The sequence below is a fragment of the Chrysemys picta genome, chromosome 2 (assembly GCF_011386835.1).
Source record: "Chrysemys picta bellii isolate R12L10 chromosome 2, ASM1138683v2, whole genome shotgun sequence".
NCBI lineage: Eukaryota > Metazoa > Chordata > Testudines > Emydidae > Chrysemys > Chrysemys picta.
This window is the reverse complement of record NC_088792.1, coordinates 85,753,292-85,769,893: the sequence shown is the minus strand read 5'-3', so window position 1 is coordinate 85,769,893 and position 16,602 is coordinate 85,753,292. Positions and strand designations below refer to the sequence as shown.

General features: G+C 42.0%; 1 protein-coding gene across 3 annotated transcripts in view; it reads left to right on the top strand.

The window, feature by feature from the left end:
* The window catches only part of ULK4 (unc-51 like kinase 4), a 408,217-nt gene that overhangs the window by 28,322 nt on the left and 363,293 nt on the right, over positions 1-16,602 (top strand). For all 3 annotated transcript variants that reach the window (XM_024107953.3, XM_005278594.4, XM_065587118.1), the window contains 7 exons: positions 686-761; positions 1,238-1,333; positions 1,631-1,749; positions 1,909-1,978; positions 3,228-3,327; positions 6,300-6,404; positions 14,125-14,185. In XM_024107953.3, coding sequence (XP_023963721.2) covers positions 686-761; positions 1,238-1,333; positions 1,631-1,749; positions 1,909-1,978; positions 3,228-3,327; positions 6,300-6,404; positions 14,125-14,185 — 627 coding nt within the window. The remainder of the gene's footprint in view (positions 1-685; positions 762-1,237; positions 1,334-1,630; positions 1,750-1,908; positions 1,979-3,227; positions 3,328-6,299; positions 6,405-14,124; positions 14,186-16,602) is intronic.

Below are 16,602 nucleotides of genomic sequence, written 5' to 3'. Positions count from 1 at the left end.
AAGCCCCCTCCTCCTCCTTTAGGTGGTTATTGAGTAGCCCCCCTTTGAGTAGCGCACCCATAGGGATACTACTCAAAGAAGAAGAATAAATGGTTTCTCACCCTGTGCAGTAACTGCAGTTCTTCAAGATGTGGTCTCTATGGATGCTCCATTACCCGCACTCCACCTTCTCTGCTATAGGGCTTTGCTGTAGAGAAGGAACTGAGGGTGGTCCACCCATGTCATGTTATATAACAATGGCACGAGGCTGACTAGCATACATGCATGGGCTAAACGGACACTGCCTTGAGAAATTTCCAATCAAACGCACAGGGGGTGCAAATGCACCTAAGGTGGGGCACCCATAGAGGGACACATCTCGAGGAACTACATTTACTGCACAGGGCGAGTAACTGTTTCTTTTTATACTGTATGAGAATCATCCCAATGTGAATATTTCCTTTTAGAAACTTTTAAAATTACTGCTGCTTAGTTAGTGGAAGCTTCTGTTGCATGTGCTGTCTTAGGTTCTGGTTGTGTTATCATATACAAGTAGACAGACCTCTGTACCCCTGTATATCCCGTGTCTTTAGTGACTAGCAGGAACAGGACCTATATATGAACTCTATATTTCTTCTATTATTCATGTAATCATTCTAGTTTTAGGCTAAATTCATTTTATTATTTGGAGTTTTTCTGTTTACAGGTTCTGCTCTTCCCAAACCTTCTTCACACTTCCTTAGTTTGCTGGATGGTTTGCTTCAAAAGGATCCTCAAAAGAGGTAAAGTGGTCTAATCCAGGACAATTAATCACATATTATGTCTTCTCCTCTTCCGAAAAGCGATGACTATTGCAATACTGAATTCATGACATTTTGCAGATTACATCTGCAAAAAGATGTAACTGTCTGTTTCGAATATGTTGCAGTTAATTTATATTGTTCTCATACAAAGATTTCTGCTGAGTGTTTTGATTAAATTACTCTGATAATCAGTACTAAACAAACAAACACCAGGATAATGGTAATGATGGCAATTTTAGAATCATATAAAATTTAAAATCAGTCCAAACTTGTTTTGAAAGTGGGAGAAGAAAGCATTAAAATATCTATTTTACTGGGCTTGTGACTTATAAATGGTATGATTACATTGTTACATAATAACAGGTTTGTCAGTCACTGAGAGATTCATAGAATATTAAATCATGGTACTATATTGTAGTGCTGTTTCAGTATCTTTATTCTATTGTATTACAAAGATTGAACTGGACAGACCTGTTACAGCATCCATTCTGGAAAGATGCTTTCAACAGATATGATGGTGATTCCGCAAATAGCCGGGACATAAGCTCAAGGTACAATATGTTCAGTGAAAATAACATTTTTATAATAAATATAAGTAGAGAAATATCCTTTTTACTATAAAAAAACTGTTTTCTGGTCATTATTTGTATTTTTATTTTAATTTATAAAAATGTTTTAAAAATTTTGTTACAATACTTTCATAGCACGGATGTATCTTGAATCTTGTCTCTTGAAACGTATCTATCACTATTGCGAACACTAGTGCAAATATAAAAACACTATAGTATTGATTTTTTGAAATGTGTTAAGTAACTAGTGTCTAACTAGCATGTCTTATTAAACAACAGTGAAACCACGGAGTTGTTTGTATCTAGAGATACCAAGGACCCATTGGATACACATAAAAATTCAAATGACATGTCATCCTCACGAGCAGATAAGCAACTTAATAAATCTTTCAAACTAGGTAAGATTATGTATTGCTAATATTGTCTCATTTCAGATGAGTGTGTTCTGTAAATCCGATCAGCCTTGTAATCCCAGCAGTATACCTGTTCCATAAATTTTATTCCTCTTAATCTTTAAATGAATATGAGTTCCATGTTTTTTGTTTTGTTTTTAACAGAAAATCCATCTGAGTTGCAGCCTAAAAGTGCACCTGGTGGTGAATCAAATGAGTCCATATTTCTTCTTAGGTATGACAAACTAAAGAGCAATAATTAGAAAAGAAAAAATGTATGGAGTATCTTCTTAAATGTTATTTTTTAATTAAAAGAGCGCAGGCTGGACTGCAGTATTTGTACGCAAGCAGATTGGCTCATGATTCTGTATGGAAAATTGTGTTTAGGTAGTTAGTATAAAGAAACCCTTGAGATGTTGGAGCCCAGGATTTAAATATTGCTTTATTTTACTGTTTTTCATAGCAAAATCTTGTAGTCTCTGGGCTGTTTTGCTAAACAGGATTAGAAAAATTTAAGTTTATCTGTTATTCATTACTTCCATTCTTGCTTTATGTATGCACAAATGCTCTTTACCACTTAAGCAATTTTTAATTTCTTCTTAATAGGGTGGAGTGTTTGAAGCTTGCAGTTTCAGCCAGGCCAACAAATAGTGTCTGCAAAGACCTGTCAGTTGTGCTGCACAGGTTATCAGTCTCTATGTGTGCTATTTGTGCAATGTGCCCCAGGAGCCATTAAATAAAAACTGAAATGATGAGTTTTAGTTGGTGAGGGCCTATTTTGTGTGTGTTTTTCATTTTCCGCAAGGCAGGAGGGATTCATTTTTGATATAAGAGGCTTAGTTTCTGTCCACATGAAGCAGAAACTTGCTTGTTTCAGAAACAGCCTCCCTCACCATTCACTAATCTAGTAGAAAGATCTGTCTAAAGCAAGGATTACATTGGGGTAAAAATCCAAACACCTAGCTTGGTTAATCAGTGAATTTGTTTTTATCACAACACCCTGGTCTCTCCTTGCGTGTCCTCCTAATCTTCTTGGTGACTTTGTAAAAATGTTATGAACAAACAGTATTTTAAAAATGAGAAGAATGAATACAAAAACCATCAGAATACTTGTCAGTTTCAATACTTCTTCCATTCTCACTGCTGGCTGTTTAGAGCTGAGAACAGTATAAAGTGCATTGCAATCCAGCAAGTTAATCGCCTTGAGATATTGTTTGGTGACTCATCACATTTAGGAGATGGGATTTTAATATGACTACGTCCTTTGGTTTGGAGGGTTGATGGTGGGGGGGAAAAAAACAAACTATTATGGGGGATTTAAAAACAGGAAGTATATATTGGGTTGATGGAACAAATATTGTGCCTGTTAACCATGACACTTTCCCCTCACAAATGGGAATTATGTAGAGGTTTCATAATCCAGAATGTCTTGTAATCCATGAAAGCTAATCAGCACTCTTTAATTTTTGTATAATGTCTTTCAGCTCTCGTCCAACTCCGAGGACTAGCACTGCAGTAGAAATGAATAGTGCTGCTGCTGCCTTAACTCAGAATTCAGAACAAAGAACTTTATGCTTGACAAAGGTGAGAAGTATATTATTGTGAGATAGTAATATTTCCATAGTTAAGATTGCAACCTGGATTCCATTATAAAGCCAACTTGCACTCCGTTCCCTCTTGAAATTAAAAAAAAAAATCCCCAAATCTACACATTTACAGAATTTTAAGATCAATTCTCAGGCTGCTGTTAATTACACCAGAGGCCAAACTTGCCCCTGCACTAGCTCAAACTTTGGGAGCTCAGCATCTCTTGCCCCTTAATTAAGAGAAATAAAAGAGATTGCCAGACCAATACATACATTAATTAAATAAAAAGGGCAATAAGGTTACTGTAGGATGTTACACAAACATTAGAAAACATTATTACCAGGAGTGTTATAATTTAAAAAAAAGAAAATCTAACATTGAAAAAATATATAGAAAAGATAAGGTAATATAAAGAAAGTTTCAATATTGTTACAGCTGATGCAAGATTTTTTTAGTTAATGTATGTATGAAAACTAACAGTAGATATTTCAAGAACAGTGTTAACTCTGACCTGTAAGAGACAGCTCTCAAGAAATGTAACATTTCAAGTTCTGAGTTATAGAAAGATGGTTTAACACATATTCGGTGGAAAGAGGACTAATGTATCTACGACAGTAACTAAATTCAGACTACATAAACTGTATCTTTAAGCAGGGGTGGCAGATTTATAGAAATTTTGGTGGTGTCCAGAACCCGCACCCCACCTGCCTAAGGCTCTGGGAGGGAGTTTGGGTGGGGGGAGGAGGTCTGGGGTTCAGGCCCTGGGATGGGGCAGGGGATTGGGGTGCAGGCTCTGGGAGGGAGTTTGGGTGCAGAAGGGGTGAGAGGTTGGGCTCTGGGAGGGAGTTTGGGTGGGGGAGGGGGGCCTGAGGTACAGGATCTGGGATGGAGTTTGGGTGCTGGGTGCAGGCTCTGGGGGTACATGAGGGGGTGAGGGGTGCAGGCTCTGGGACAGAGTTTGGGTTTAGGCTCTGGGCTGTGGCAAGGGGTGAGGGTTCAGAAGGGGGTGAGGGGTGCTGGCTCTGGGAGGGAGTATGGGTGCAGGGTCTGGGAGGGAGTTTGGGGGCAGGAGAGGGTGTGTGGGAAGGGGGTGGGGGTGCAGGCTCTGGGACGGAGTTCAGGTGCTGGGTGCAGGCTCTGGGCTGGGGCAGGGCCCAAACAACTCCCCGCCTCTGTCTTTAAGGTGTATTGCACACACCTCTTTCAATTTCAGAATACTAACATTTTAGTTAATTATGTACTATCGATATTGCAGAAAGATATCTTTTTGTATCTATTACTGATCTACAATTGATATACCTTATATTATGTACAATTTCTAAAATATTTTATAATATAAGTATAATGTGTTATCTTTATATTAGTCATTTTGTATAACATACAATAGTTATTAAACACATTAGTGAGTAACTGCATTGCGTAGGGAAAAAAGAAATGAGTTACTCTTAAGGTTTCAGAGTAGCAGCCGTGTTAGTCTGTATCCGCAAAAAGAACAGGAGTACTTGTGGCACCTTAGAGACTAACAAATTTATTAGAGCATAAGCTTTCGTGGACTACAACCCACTTCTTCGGATGTGGGTTGTAGTCTACAGACCACATCCGAAGAAGTGGTCTGTAGTCCACGAAAGCTTATGCTCTAATAAATTTGTTAGTCTCTAAGGTGCCACAAGTACTCCTGTTCGTTTTACTCTTAAGGTTATTATTGGAATGTCTATTGTTAATTTTCACATGTAAATATTTCTTACAAAATATATAAATTGTAAGACTACTCCTCTTATTTTATCATTTTGTATGACTTTTAAAAGGTGGGGATTTTAAAGCTGTTATATTCTTGATACTTATATTTTCTGATTATATTTTTTCAATTTAATGTGGCAGTTTTAACTTTTGTTAGTTTTTTCCCCCCTCGTTTTAAAACAAACACATACCTATGTCTGAAATAATGTATTTTTATTTTTATTTATCAACCTTTGCTGCTCAAAAAGAGTATGTTAATATTATTTTAATTACAGATCATAAAACATAGCTGATAGTTGGTGGTAATTTCTAGTGTATTGAGTAAACGTACTTTAGGGAGAGAATAATAGCTCCAATTTTCTCATAAATGTCATAAATGCAGTTTGATTAATAAAACTAAGTCTCATAAAAGAAAAGGATATAATTTAAATAGGATTTTAGAGACAATATAATTCTAATCATTTATATAACTGTTGATTGTAAGTTCCCAACTTTCTTTTCTTTATTTTTAAAAAGGCCAATACTGTTGAAATTTTGGGCTCTAATCCTTCAAAGATTTATACACATTGACTCTGAATGGGACTATTTACGGTGTGTAAAGTTAAGCACCTGAATACATTTTTCAAAAATGGTGGTGTTGGTAATTGGGCATGGTGGGGTGTGTAAATAAAATTTCATTCCCTCCCCCCCCCCCAATGAACATTAAAAAGATGTACTGGACAAAGTAATGGGCATTGTCCATACAAACATGTTCACTGAGTAATAAGAAATGCATAAACCATATAATTGGCATGTAAATACCTGCTATTTCATGAAAGATTTAAGAAAAGTGTGTCTGTAGGTTGGTGGGAATTTAAAAAAAAAAAAATGGTAATAGAATGTGCTGCAGTAACTGGGGTGCGGATAATGAATATAAGGCCCTGATTCTGGAAAGATTTTTAGAACTTGGGCAAGTCACGTAATCTCCTTGTGTCTCAGCACCCTTTGTCTGGCTTGTCTATTACTATTGGATCAGCATCTTTCTCTTACTGTATGTTTGTATAGTGCCTAGCACAGTGGGACCTGATCTTAGTTAAGGAATCTATTCACTCCCGTAAAGCAAATAATACAAACACAGAGTATTTGCGTTATCCATACAATGCAGTTTGGTAGTGTTTAAAAGAAATATTGCAGCAAAAATTTTGAAAACTTTTCTTACAAACCTGACTACTGTATTTATGTTCTTGTTCTAGGGTAAAAATGTACACTCAAGCCAGCAGGACATGGAGTCCAAGATGAAAGAGCTCATCTACACAGAATCTGACCTTTTTGTAACCCCTATTATTGACAATCCAAAGGTATGGCAAAGTAAGATACTAAAGAATAGATTAAGGAACTTGCTGTGCAATTTATTGCACAGATACATCTTTAAACAGGGTGACCACTCTTTTCCTTTCCTTTATTGTTCTCATCATAAACAGCTCCACCCAGTCATCTGCTAAGCCTTTTGACAAGATTTCTGCAGTTTTGTATGGCCATATTATACAGTCAGTATGGAGAACTGATTTATTTGGGGATCAAATATTAATCTGAAAGGGTTTCCAACAATTAGTGGAAGCTACTAAATGATGCATTTGGTGCCCTTGCAGATTTACCTTTTGATATCTTGCCTTCACTTATTAAACGCCAGTAACATCTAGTCTCGACAGATATTTATTTAAAGGTATGCTTATTAAAATGAAACTTTGTAGATTTAGATGTCTTCTCACTGGATACTAATCCTTTTACACTAGGATTTAGATTTTCACACGGACTTCTGTTGTGGGATGTTTGCAGGGTGCAGAAAAATTGGCAGGGTTTAGACATATGATTAATTTTTCTAAAAAATATGAATTGAATATTTCTGAAAACGAGAGACTGAAATTATAGGCAACACTGGACAAATGTTCACAATTCTCTGCTATGGCACCTTAATCCTGATCTGGAAAACTCCTTCTCTTCTAGTACAGAGAGTCTTGAGCAGAAACTACCACTTGTGCTGAATGGTGTGATGGCTTCTATGTACAAAAAAATCGTTATTTTAAACAACTTTAATTAATTGCAGGTGTTTGGACTGAAATATTTTGTACCGGAGGCAGCTGCCTTTCTAACTGTGGAAAGGCTATTGCTTACAGTCTGTACTTACTAAAAAGATCTATGCTTTAAACTGAAAAATAAACAAAACCCCTTTGTTTTTAATAGTTTCTGTTCCTTGGGGTATGTCCACACTACGGGATTAATCCGAATTTATATAATTCGAATTTTGGAAACAGATTGTATAAAGTCGAATGTATGCGGCCACACTAAGCACATTAAATCGGTGGTGTGCGTCCATGTACCGGGGCTAGCGTCGATTTCTGGAGCACTGCACTGTGGGTAGCTATCCCAGAGTTCCCGCAGTCTCCTCCACCCATTGGAATTCTGGGTTGAGATCCCAATGCCTGATGGGGCCAAAAACATTGTCGCGGGTAGTTCTGGGTATATCCCCCTCTCCAGGGAAGCAATGGCAGACAACCGTTTTGCGCCTTTTTCCTGGGTGAATAGTGCAGACGCCATACCATGGCAAGCATGGAGCCCGCTCAGCTCAAGACAGCAGTCATGAACATTGTAAACACCTCGCGCGTTATCGTGCAGTTTATGCTGAACCAGAACCTGCAAAACCAGGCGGCGAGGAGTAGGCTACGGCAGCGCGGCAGCGAGAGTGATGAGGATATGGACATGGAATTCTATCAAACCGCGGGACCCGGTGCTTTGGAGATCATGCTGCTAATGGGGCAGGTTATAGCCATGGAACGCCGAATCTGGGTCCGGGAAACAAGCACAGACTGGTGGGACCGCATAGTGTTGCAGGTGTGGCACGATTCCCAGTGGCTGCGAAACTTTTGCATGCGGAAGGGCACTTTCTTGGAACTTTGTGACTTGCTTTCCCCTGCCCTGAAGCGCCAGAATACCAAGATGAGAGCAGCCCTCACAGTTGAGAAGCGAGTGGTGATAGCCCTGTGGAAGCTTGCAACACCAGACAGCTACCAGTCAGTCGGGAATCAATTTGGAATGGACAAATCTACTGTGGGGGCTGCTGTGATGCAAGTAGCCAAAGCAATCACTGAGGTGCTGCTACGAAAGGTAGTGACTCTGGGAAATGTGCAGGTCATAGTGGATGGCTTTGCTGCAATGGGATTCCCTAACTGTGGTGGGGCGATAGATGGAACCCATATCCCTATCTTGACACCGGAGCACCAGGGTACCCAGTACATAAACCGCAAGGGGTACTTTTCAGTGGTGCTGCAAGCACTTGTGGATCACAAGGGACGTTTCACCAACATCAATGTGGGCTGGCCGGGAAGGGTTCATGACGCTCGCGTCTTCAGGAACACTAATCTGTTTAAACGGCTGCAGCAAGGGACTTACTTCCCGGACCAGAAAATAACCGTTGGGGATGTTGAAATGCCAATAGTTATTCTTGGGGACCCAGCCTACCCTTAATGCCATGGCTCATGAAGCCATACACAGGCAGCCTGGACAGGAGTCAGGAGCTGTTCAACTACAGGCTGAGCAAGTGCAGAAATGGTGGTAGAATGTGCATTTGGCCATTTAAAAGGTCGCTGGCGATCGTTACTGACTCGCTCAGACCTCAGCCAACCCAATCTCCCCATTGTTATTTCTGCTTGCTGTGTGCTCCACAATCTCTGTGAAAGTAAGGGGGAGACCTTTATGGCGGGGTGGGAGGCTGAGGCAAATCGCCTGGCTGCTGATTACTTGCAGCCAGACACCAGGGCAATTAGAAGAGCACACCAGGAAGTGCTGTGCATCAGAGAAGCTTTGAAAACCACTTTCATGACTGGCCAGGCTACAGTGTGAAATTTCTGTTTGTTTCTCCTTCATGAAAACCCGCCCCCTTTATTGACTCATTCTCTGTAAGGAACCCACCCTCCCCCTTCCCCCAGCTTGCTTTCAAAGGAAATAAAGTCACTATCGTTTAAAAATCATGTATTCTTTATTAATTGATTATAAACATAGGGAGAGAACCAACAAGGTAATCTGGGTGAGGTTTGGGAGGAGGATAAGAGAGAAGTAAAAGGCCACTGAAAAAATTCAATATAATGACAGCCTTTTGGTTGGGCTGTCCACTGGGGTGGAGTGGGAGGGTGCACGGAGCCTCCCCCCTCCCCCCCCGTGTTCTTACACGTCTGGGTGAGGAGGATATGGAACATGGTGAGGGGGGAGGGAGGTTATACAGCGGCTGCAGCGGCAGTCTGTTATCCTGCTGCCATTCCTGAAGCTCCACCAGACGCCGGAGCATGTCCGTTTGATCACGCAGCAGCCCCAGCGTTGCAGCCTGCCACCTCTCATCTCGAGCGTCCCTCATGACCTCACGTTCACTGGCATCTTTCCTAAATTTAGATACCGTGTCCTTCCACTCATTCAAATGAGCTCTTTCACTGCGGGTGCATTCCATTATTTCCGTGAACATCTCGTCTCGCGTCCTCTTTCTCCGCCGCCTTATCTGAGATAGCCTTCGGGACGGAGGAGGGAGGCTTGAAAAATTTGCAGCTGCTGGAGGGAGGGTTGAAAAAAAGGAGAGAAGTTTTTAAAATGATACATTTTACAGAACAATGCTTATACTCTTTCATGGTGAACAACACTATTCACATTACATAGCACATGAGATTTCAGTACAAGGTCGCATTTTCCATCTTAATATTGAGTGCTTGTGGCTTTGGTGTTAGAGATCACAGACGCAGGTCCGGGCAACAGAATTCAGGTTGCATGCTGCCATTGTAAGCCATTGTCTTTCGGCTTCTGCGCCCTCCTTTCCCACATACCAAGCAAAGCCCGTTGACTGCTGCGGTTTTCCTGTTAACCTTCAGCAGCAGAAAACAAACTAACCCCCTTGCCATCCAATTCTCTGGATGATCGCTGTACCCCTCCCCTCACCGCGTGGCTGGTAACAGAGAAGATCCCTGCTAGCCAAACGCAAAAAGCTCAGGGCCAATCCTCCCCCCCCCCCCCCCCCCCCCCCCCGCGCTTGGCTAACTGCAGGGAAGGATTTCTTTTCAGTCACAGGCAAACAGCCCAGTAGGAACGGCCACCTCTGTCCCCTTAATTAAATTCCCATATTTCAACCAGGTTACCATGAGCAATATCACTCTCCTGAGGATTACACAGCGAGATAAAGAACGGATGTTGCTTGAATGCCAGCAAACACCGGGACCATATGCTGCCAGGCTTTGTCATGCAATGATACCAGATTACTTGCTGCAAGCATGGCGCGGTCAAGTGTCCTACCATGGAGGACAGAATAAGGCTGCACTGCCCAGAAACCTTGTGGCAAGGCTTTTGGAGTACCTCCAGGAGAGCTTCATGGAGATGTCCCTGGAGGATTTCCGCTCCATCCCCAGACACGTTAACAGACTTTTCCAGTAGCTGTACTGGCCGCGAATGCATCCCAAGTCCTCAGGGCAAAGTAATCATTAAAAAACGCTTGTTTTAAAAGCAAGTTTTATATTTTAAAAGGTAAACTCACCTGAGGTCCCTTCCATGGGGTCATGATCTTGGATATTGGGTTGGGAGGGTACTTCAGTCAGGCTGAGAAAAAGATCCTGGTTGTTGGGGAGAACGGAGTGCTGGGTGCTCTCTGCAAGCTCGTCCTCATCCTCATCCTCCTCTTCCCCGTCCGCAGAATCCTCAGGTGTAGCTGATGAGATTATCCCCGCCTCGGAATCCACGGTCAGAGGTGGAGTAGTGGGGGCGCCCCCCCCCCCGAACTGCATACAGCTCGGCGTAGAAGCGGCATGTCGGCGGCTCTGACCCGGCGCAACCGTTTGCCTCCTTTGTTTTTTAATAGGCTTGTCTGAGCTCCTTGATTTTCATGCGGCACTGATCTGAGTCCCTATTGTGGCCTCTCTCCATCATGCCCTTGGAGATTTTTTCAAAAGTTTTGGCATTTCGTCTTTTCGAACGAAGTTCTGCTAGCACTGAATCCTCTCCCCATATAGCGATCAGATCCAGTACCTCCCGTACGGTCCATGCTGGTGCTCTTTTTCGATTATCGGCCTGCATGGTTACCTGTGCTGATGAGCTGAGCTATCTGTGGTCACCTGTGCTCTCCACGCGGGGCAAACAGGAAATGAAATTCAAATGTTTGCGGGGCTTTTCCTGTCTACCTGGCCAGTGCATCCGAGTTCAGATTGCTGTCCAGAGCGGTCACAATGGTGCACTGTGGGACAGCTCCGGGAGGCCAATACCATCGAATTGCGGCCACATGAACCCTAATTCGAAATGACAATATCGATTTTGGCGCTACTCTGCTCGTCAGGGTGGAATACTGAAATCGATTTAAAGAGCCCTTTATTTCGAAATAAATGGCTTCGTTGTGTGGACGGGTGCAGGGTTAATTCGATTTAACGCTGCTAAATCCGAATTAAAGTCATAGTGTAGACCAGGCCTTGGTTTCACCATTTTAAGTCCCCCTATTATCACCTCCTTATAACAATCTAAATAGTTGGCTTTTAAGGATAGTGTTTGAAAGAATTTTTTTCCATTATTTAAAACTACACTTGATTTGACTGGTGAGTCCATTTGTCCCTGTCTTGTCTTTGTAAAGTTGTTGATAGTGCATTTCATCCATGAATTCACTGGCCAGTGAAACTGTGTTAGAATCTTTCCAGTAAAGGCCAGTTTTAAACATGATTCTAGTTAACCTGGTTTAAACTCAAGTCCAGTCCAAAATGTCCTGTGGTATACCATGATAGGCCCAGGAGCAGGTGACATTTAATGATTGATCAAGTAGGTTTTGTTTTTGTTTTGTTGATTTCATGACAGAGCCTGATTTTTTGTCAATGTCTCTGAGACATTTTCCTGGAAAAAAATTTCTTTTACCACAACTTTGGCTCCACCATTTGTTTGAGAGCAGTTTGCCAGGTAAATATTACTCTCAGGTAAACACCAGGGAATAAAAGCACATGATACTTTAGCAGAGTTTTCTACAATCTCTGGTAGTTAATCAAGCCTAATGTTAATTGTGAATTTTAAAAATCTGCTTCTGCCTTCAGTGGGAACTCTGATTTTGGCCAATATAAATGAGAGGTTATTGAGGAAAACACCTCGCTGATTTCTTTCCCCGCACTCCTCCCTCCCCCCACCCCCAATGAATTGATTCGATATGGATATGGAAACAGTGAGATGTATACACTGTAATTTGGATTCCAAACTGAGACCTCATGGGTCAGAGCCATATCTTTGGGACAAGATGTCAACCTTGCCATTTCTGGGCAGTAGGTCAAGGTAAAGTTTAACAAGGAGAAGAATAGGGCACTGGAACTGTCTTTGGTTTAGGGACTTAGCCCTGTGCAGGAATCGCTGGTTCTTATGGTCCGTGAACACTTGAACCTGATGGTAGGCCCTTTCCAAGTACTGTTGCTTCTCTTCGAAGGTGATTTTTAATTGCCAGGAGCTCTTGTTGAAGATCTTGTAGTTTTGCTCAGCGTGGGTGAGCTTCCTCAAGTAGTACGTGATGAGGTGCAGTATTTGCCTTTGGGAGAGGACTGCCCTGATTGACATACTAAAGACATCTGCTTCCCCAACAAAAGCTTGCATTGCACCTGGCTAGGCCAATACTGGAGCTACGGTGAAGGCAAGCTTTGACTGCTTGAATATGTGCTGGGCCTTGGGTGACCAATGGAACTGCGTGTTTTTCTGGAGTGTGGCAGTAAGGGGCTTGGCTTGTGTTTTGAAAAATTCTAAATGAACCTCTGGTAGAAGTTTGAGAAGCCTAAAAAACATTGCAGGCCATGCACATTGCGGGGACTATCCAGTTGTGAAGAGCCTGGCCCTGTTTGAGCTCGGTGAAGGTCATCAAAGATGCCTGACATCAATTGGAGAAAGGTGGCCCAGTTTGACAGCACTTGGGGTATGGCCTTCCAGTGGGGGGGGGGGGGGGGAAGGAGAGGGGGGTAATCTAATGCACTTCCTGTCAGCATGCCAAGTACCAAGGCCACCTTGGCTGGGTCAGAGGCTTAGGTCTGGGGACACATCAGAAACAGAAGATGGCATTGGTTCATTAAACCCTGGAACTACCAGACTGTTCAGGTCAAGATATCACAGGCCCCCTGTTTGGGGGAAGGTGCAGCAGGCTGTATTTGCAGTGTTCTTGGTGCTGATTTGCCTTGCTTGCTCCTGCAGCTGCTGGTTGTCCGAGGTCAGCTGTGCAACTTAAGCCTGCAGTGTTTGATTAGCCACGTTGGGCGAGTCTGATACTTCTGGTGACTGTGGTTGTGCTGCTGGGTCCATCCTTCTTGCACTGAGCTCAGCCCCACAGGGTTATAGTGGTCTGAACAAGCTGTCATGTGTGGGTTGTGGGCTGCCAGACCTACTAAAGCCAGAGTCCACAGTCATGAGGCAAGAGTCAAGAAACAGCTGAGTTGGGGTACTGGGAGGTCAGAAGCAGGAGACAAACTGGAGATCAGAACCACGAATCTGGAACCAGAGTCAGGCTAGGTCAGGATACCAGGGAGTCAGAGGTGGGAGACAAATTGGAGGTCAGGAACCATAAATCAGATGCTAGCAATTAAGCTGGGTCAGAAAGCCAGACAATCAAGGAGCAAGCACGAAACACAAGGCATGGTCCAAAGGGGAGTGGAGCCCAGTTGTTGGGACAGCTTCCTGGTGCTGCTGCTAACTTAAGCAGAGCCAGTGGCCAATCAGCTGCTTTGGGACTCAGCCAATTGGACCTCAGGGGTGGCGCCTTGTACTGGGGCTGGGCTACGTGGATGTCAGGTAAGCTACTGATAGGCTGCTGGGTGGAGGGTTGTGGAGCATGGCTGCTCCCATGAACCTTGTGGGCCCGGGTTCTAGGCCTGTTTCTCATTGACACTTACACAATATACAAGCCACTCCTACCATTATAATTTATGTGCTAAATATATTTTTGTCTGTCTTTGTCTGTGTTTGTGTTTCTCTACTTTAAAGACATTTACAAATGCTTTAAAAAATCTAAAATAGGCTTGAGTCAAACTACTGTTTTTTGTTTTTTTTTTCCAGATAATGAAACAAGCACCAGTTAGATTTGACTTAAAAATGTTACATATACCAGCACATTCAGGTAGAGTTCTGCTGAAGTTGATAAAATGTATAAGTGCTTCATGTGACAGCACATACTTACATAGCATGTTTTCATTTTCTTCATAATTTTCCATCTGAAGTGTCATAGTTTCCTGTTGATTGAAATGCATAACTTTCCTAGGCGATAATGAATCGCATACATCTATTCAAGGAAGAATTAGTAATTGTTTTACCGTGTAGTTTGGTTCTATTAAATGTTTGAAAGAAAGTTTGAGATCATTTTCTATTGTGTTTATACTTATTTCAAAGAGAATATATTATTCACAAATTGCAGAGCTCAGCCTACAAGAAAGCAAGACTTATTAGGCCCTATTTAGAAAATAGCAAACCAAAAAAAATAAGCACTCAAATCCAGTTATTACACTAAAGCTATGGAAAACTTTAGTTGCCTCTGAAATGTATTTATTTTTTTATTTAAAACCTTTAGGAAATAAATGAATACAATATGTATGCTTTTCATCAGTGGAATAACTCTCTCCATTTGGCGTTGCTTAGACTTTTGAAATCAGATCACTTTATTTAGAAGGCTCCATAAGGACTTTGAAGCCTGTCCTTTTGAAAATCTTGGCTGGACTCTCCCAGGGTTTGGGAGTCAGTGTGTTCAACTGTGTTGATCAAAGTCCCAACATTTTCCAGCAGACAGCTGGAGTGCATGAGAGCCTGATCACATGTGACTCAGCTCCGTGTCTTTTATGCTGTTAAATCTAGGGAAAAAAGTTCATCCCTTCACAGTGAACTGCATGATTCAGTGACTTTTTTTAATTACAGGAATTCATTATACAAGGGTTTTTTGCTCTAGTTGCATCAAATTTATTTGCAAAACACAGTCAGATGTTGGGGGAAATTAAGTTTGAATTGCATACGAAAACCAAGTTAAAAACGTTAAAAACACTATTAGGGTTCCAAAGTCAAGCACTTGAAACTTATGAAATGACAGAATTAAGGTTACCTGTGCAACCTTAATTCAGCCCACTTGTGCATATGCATTACAATTGAGTCTATAATTACACAATCACATACTGTTCTTTTCAGTCCCAGTTTCTCCCCTCTTGATTCTTCATTTGACCTGATCTTCCCTTCCCTCCTGCCTCCCACTGGGTCCCAGTCTCCCTCTCTAGGCTCTCTCTGAGTTTTCCCCCTGCTCTGTTTCTTACTTCCAATCCTGTTTTTCAGCCAGTCCCGGGTCCTCCCCATCTCCAGGCTCGTCATTTGATCAGCGCTCTCACTCTCACACAGATGACTCCCGATTCCTCCCCCCATTTTCCCTCATCTGTCTTCTTGCCCAACTTTTCTGAGCCTTTGTGCCCCCGGTCCCAGTCTTTCATTGACCAACTAGTCCCAGCCTCTTCCCCTACAGCTGCCAGTAACAGTTTCTCTCCCCACACATTAGTTCCAGTATCACTAGACTCCATGTCTCAATCTATCTTTTCCCTCATCCTCAGTCTAGCTCTTGTCCTTACTCAAATCAGATTAGGCAGCTTACTCCTCCATGCTGCTGAGGTGCCAGCAAGAAGGGTCACTGAGAGCACAGGAGAGACACGCTCCCTGCTTGTCCCCACCCTGCCCCAGAGTAGCAGTTACAGGGAAAGTCCAGCTTCATCCCTGTAGTATTGGACTGGCAAATGCTCAGTTGCTCTTCCGAGATGGTGAATGTGCATTCTGGTGAGCAATAGAAGCTATGAGAAGCTAGAGCATGCGCAGTGAGGTTGGAAACGTTGCAGATTTTTAGCTGCTAAAATTGAAGAAGCGTTTATGGAGCATGTGAAAACTGAGATTTTTTTCCAAAGGTTTATAATTTGATGAAATTTGGGTGGATTTTCATGGACAGCAAAAGTCACATCCCGGACACATTTCAAGTCCCTGCTCCAAAGCATGGAGACACTACACTTTTTAAAAAGTTGCCAGAATTTCTTAACTTGGGCAAAACATTCTTGGAAAGGGTTGAGTTGTTTTGGCAGAAATTTTCCAGAAAAATTTCAGCTTGGGGCAGATATCTGACATGGAAGATTTCAGCCCAAATGGTTAAAGTTTTGTAACTAATAAGGGTCTTATAATGGGAAGAGTTGCTGAACCATAACAAAAGATGGTGCTACAAGTCCTGCCTATAATTATGAAATGCTTCTAATGCCCAGCATAAAGTCATTTTTTTTTTGGCATCAAGTGAAGTTATTTATAAAAACAAAAGGCTGATTGTTATCAGGAGTGTAATACTAGTTCCTTTGGAATATTTCCTTTTGGTCTATTTACAGAGGTATTGTTAAAATATATTATGTTTGAAGATTAATTTCAGCTAAAAATATGTTCCTTTTTTGCTTCTCAGCTGTGTATGGTGGGAGTAGGGAGTGAGGAATAATGTAAGATTCTGTTCCATTTGGTATGATGTGTATATTGAGCAGT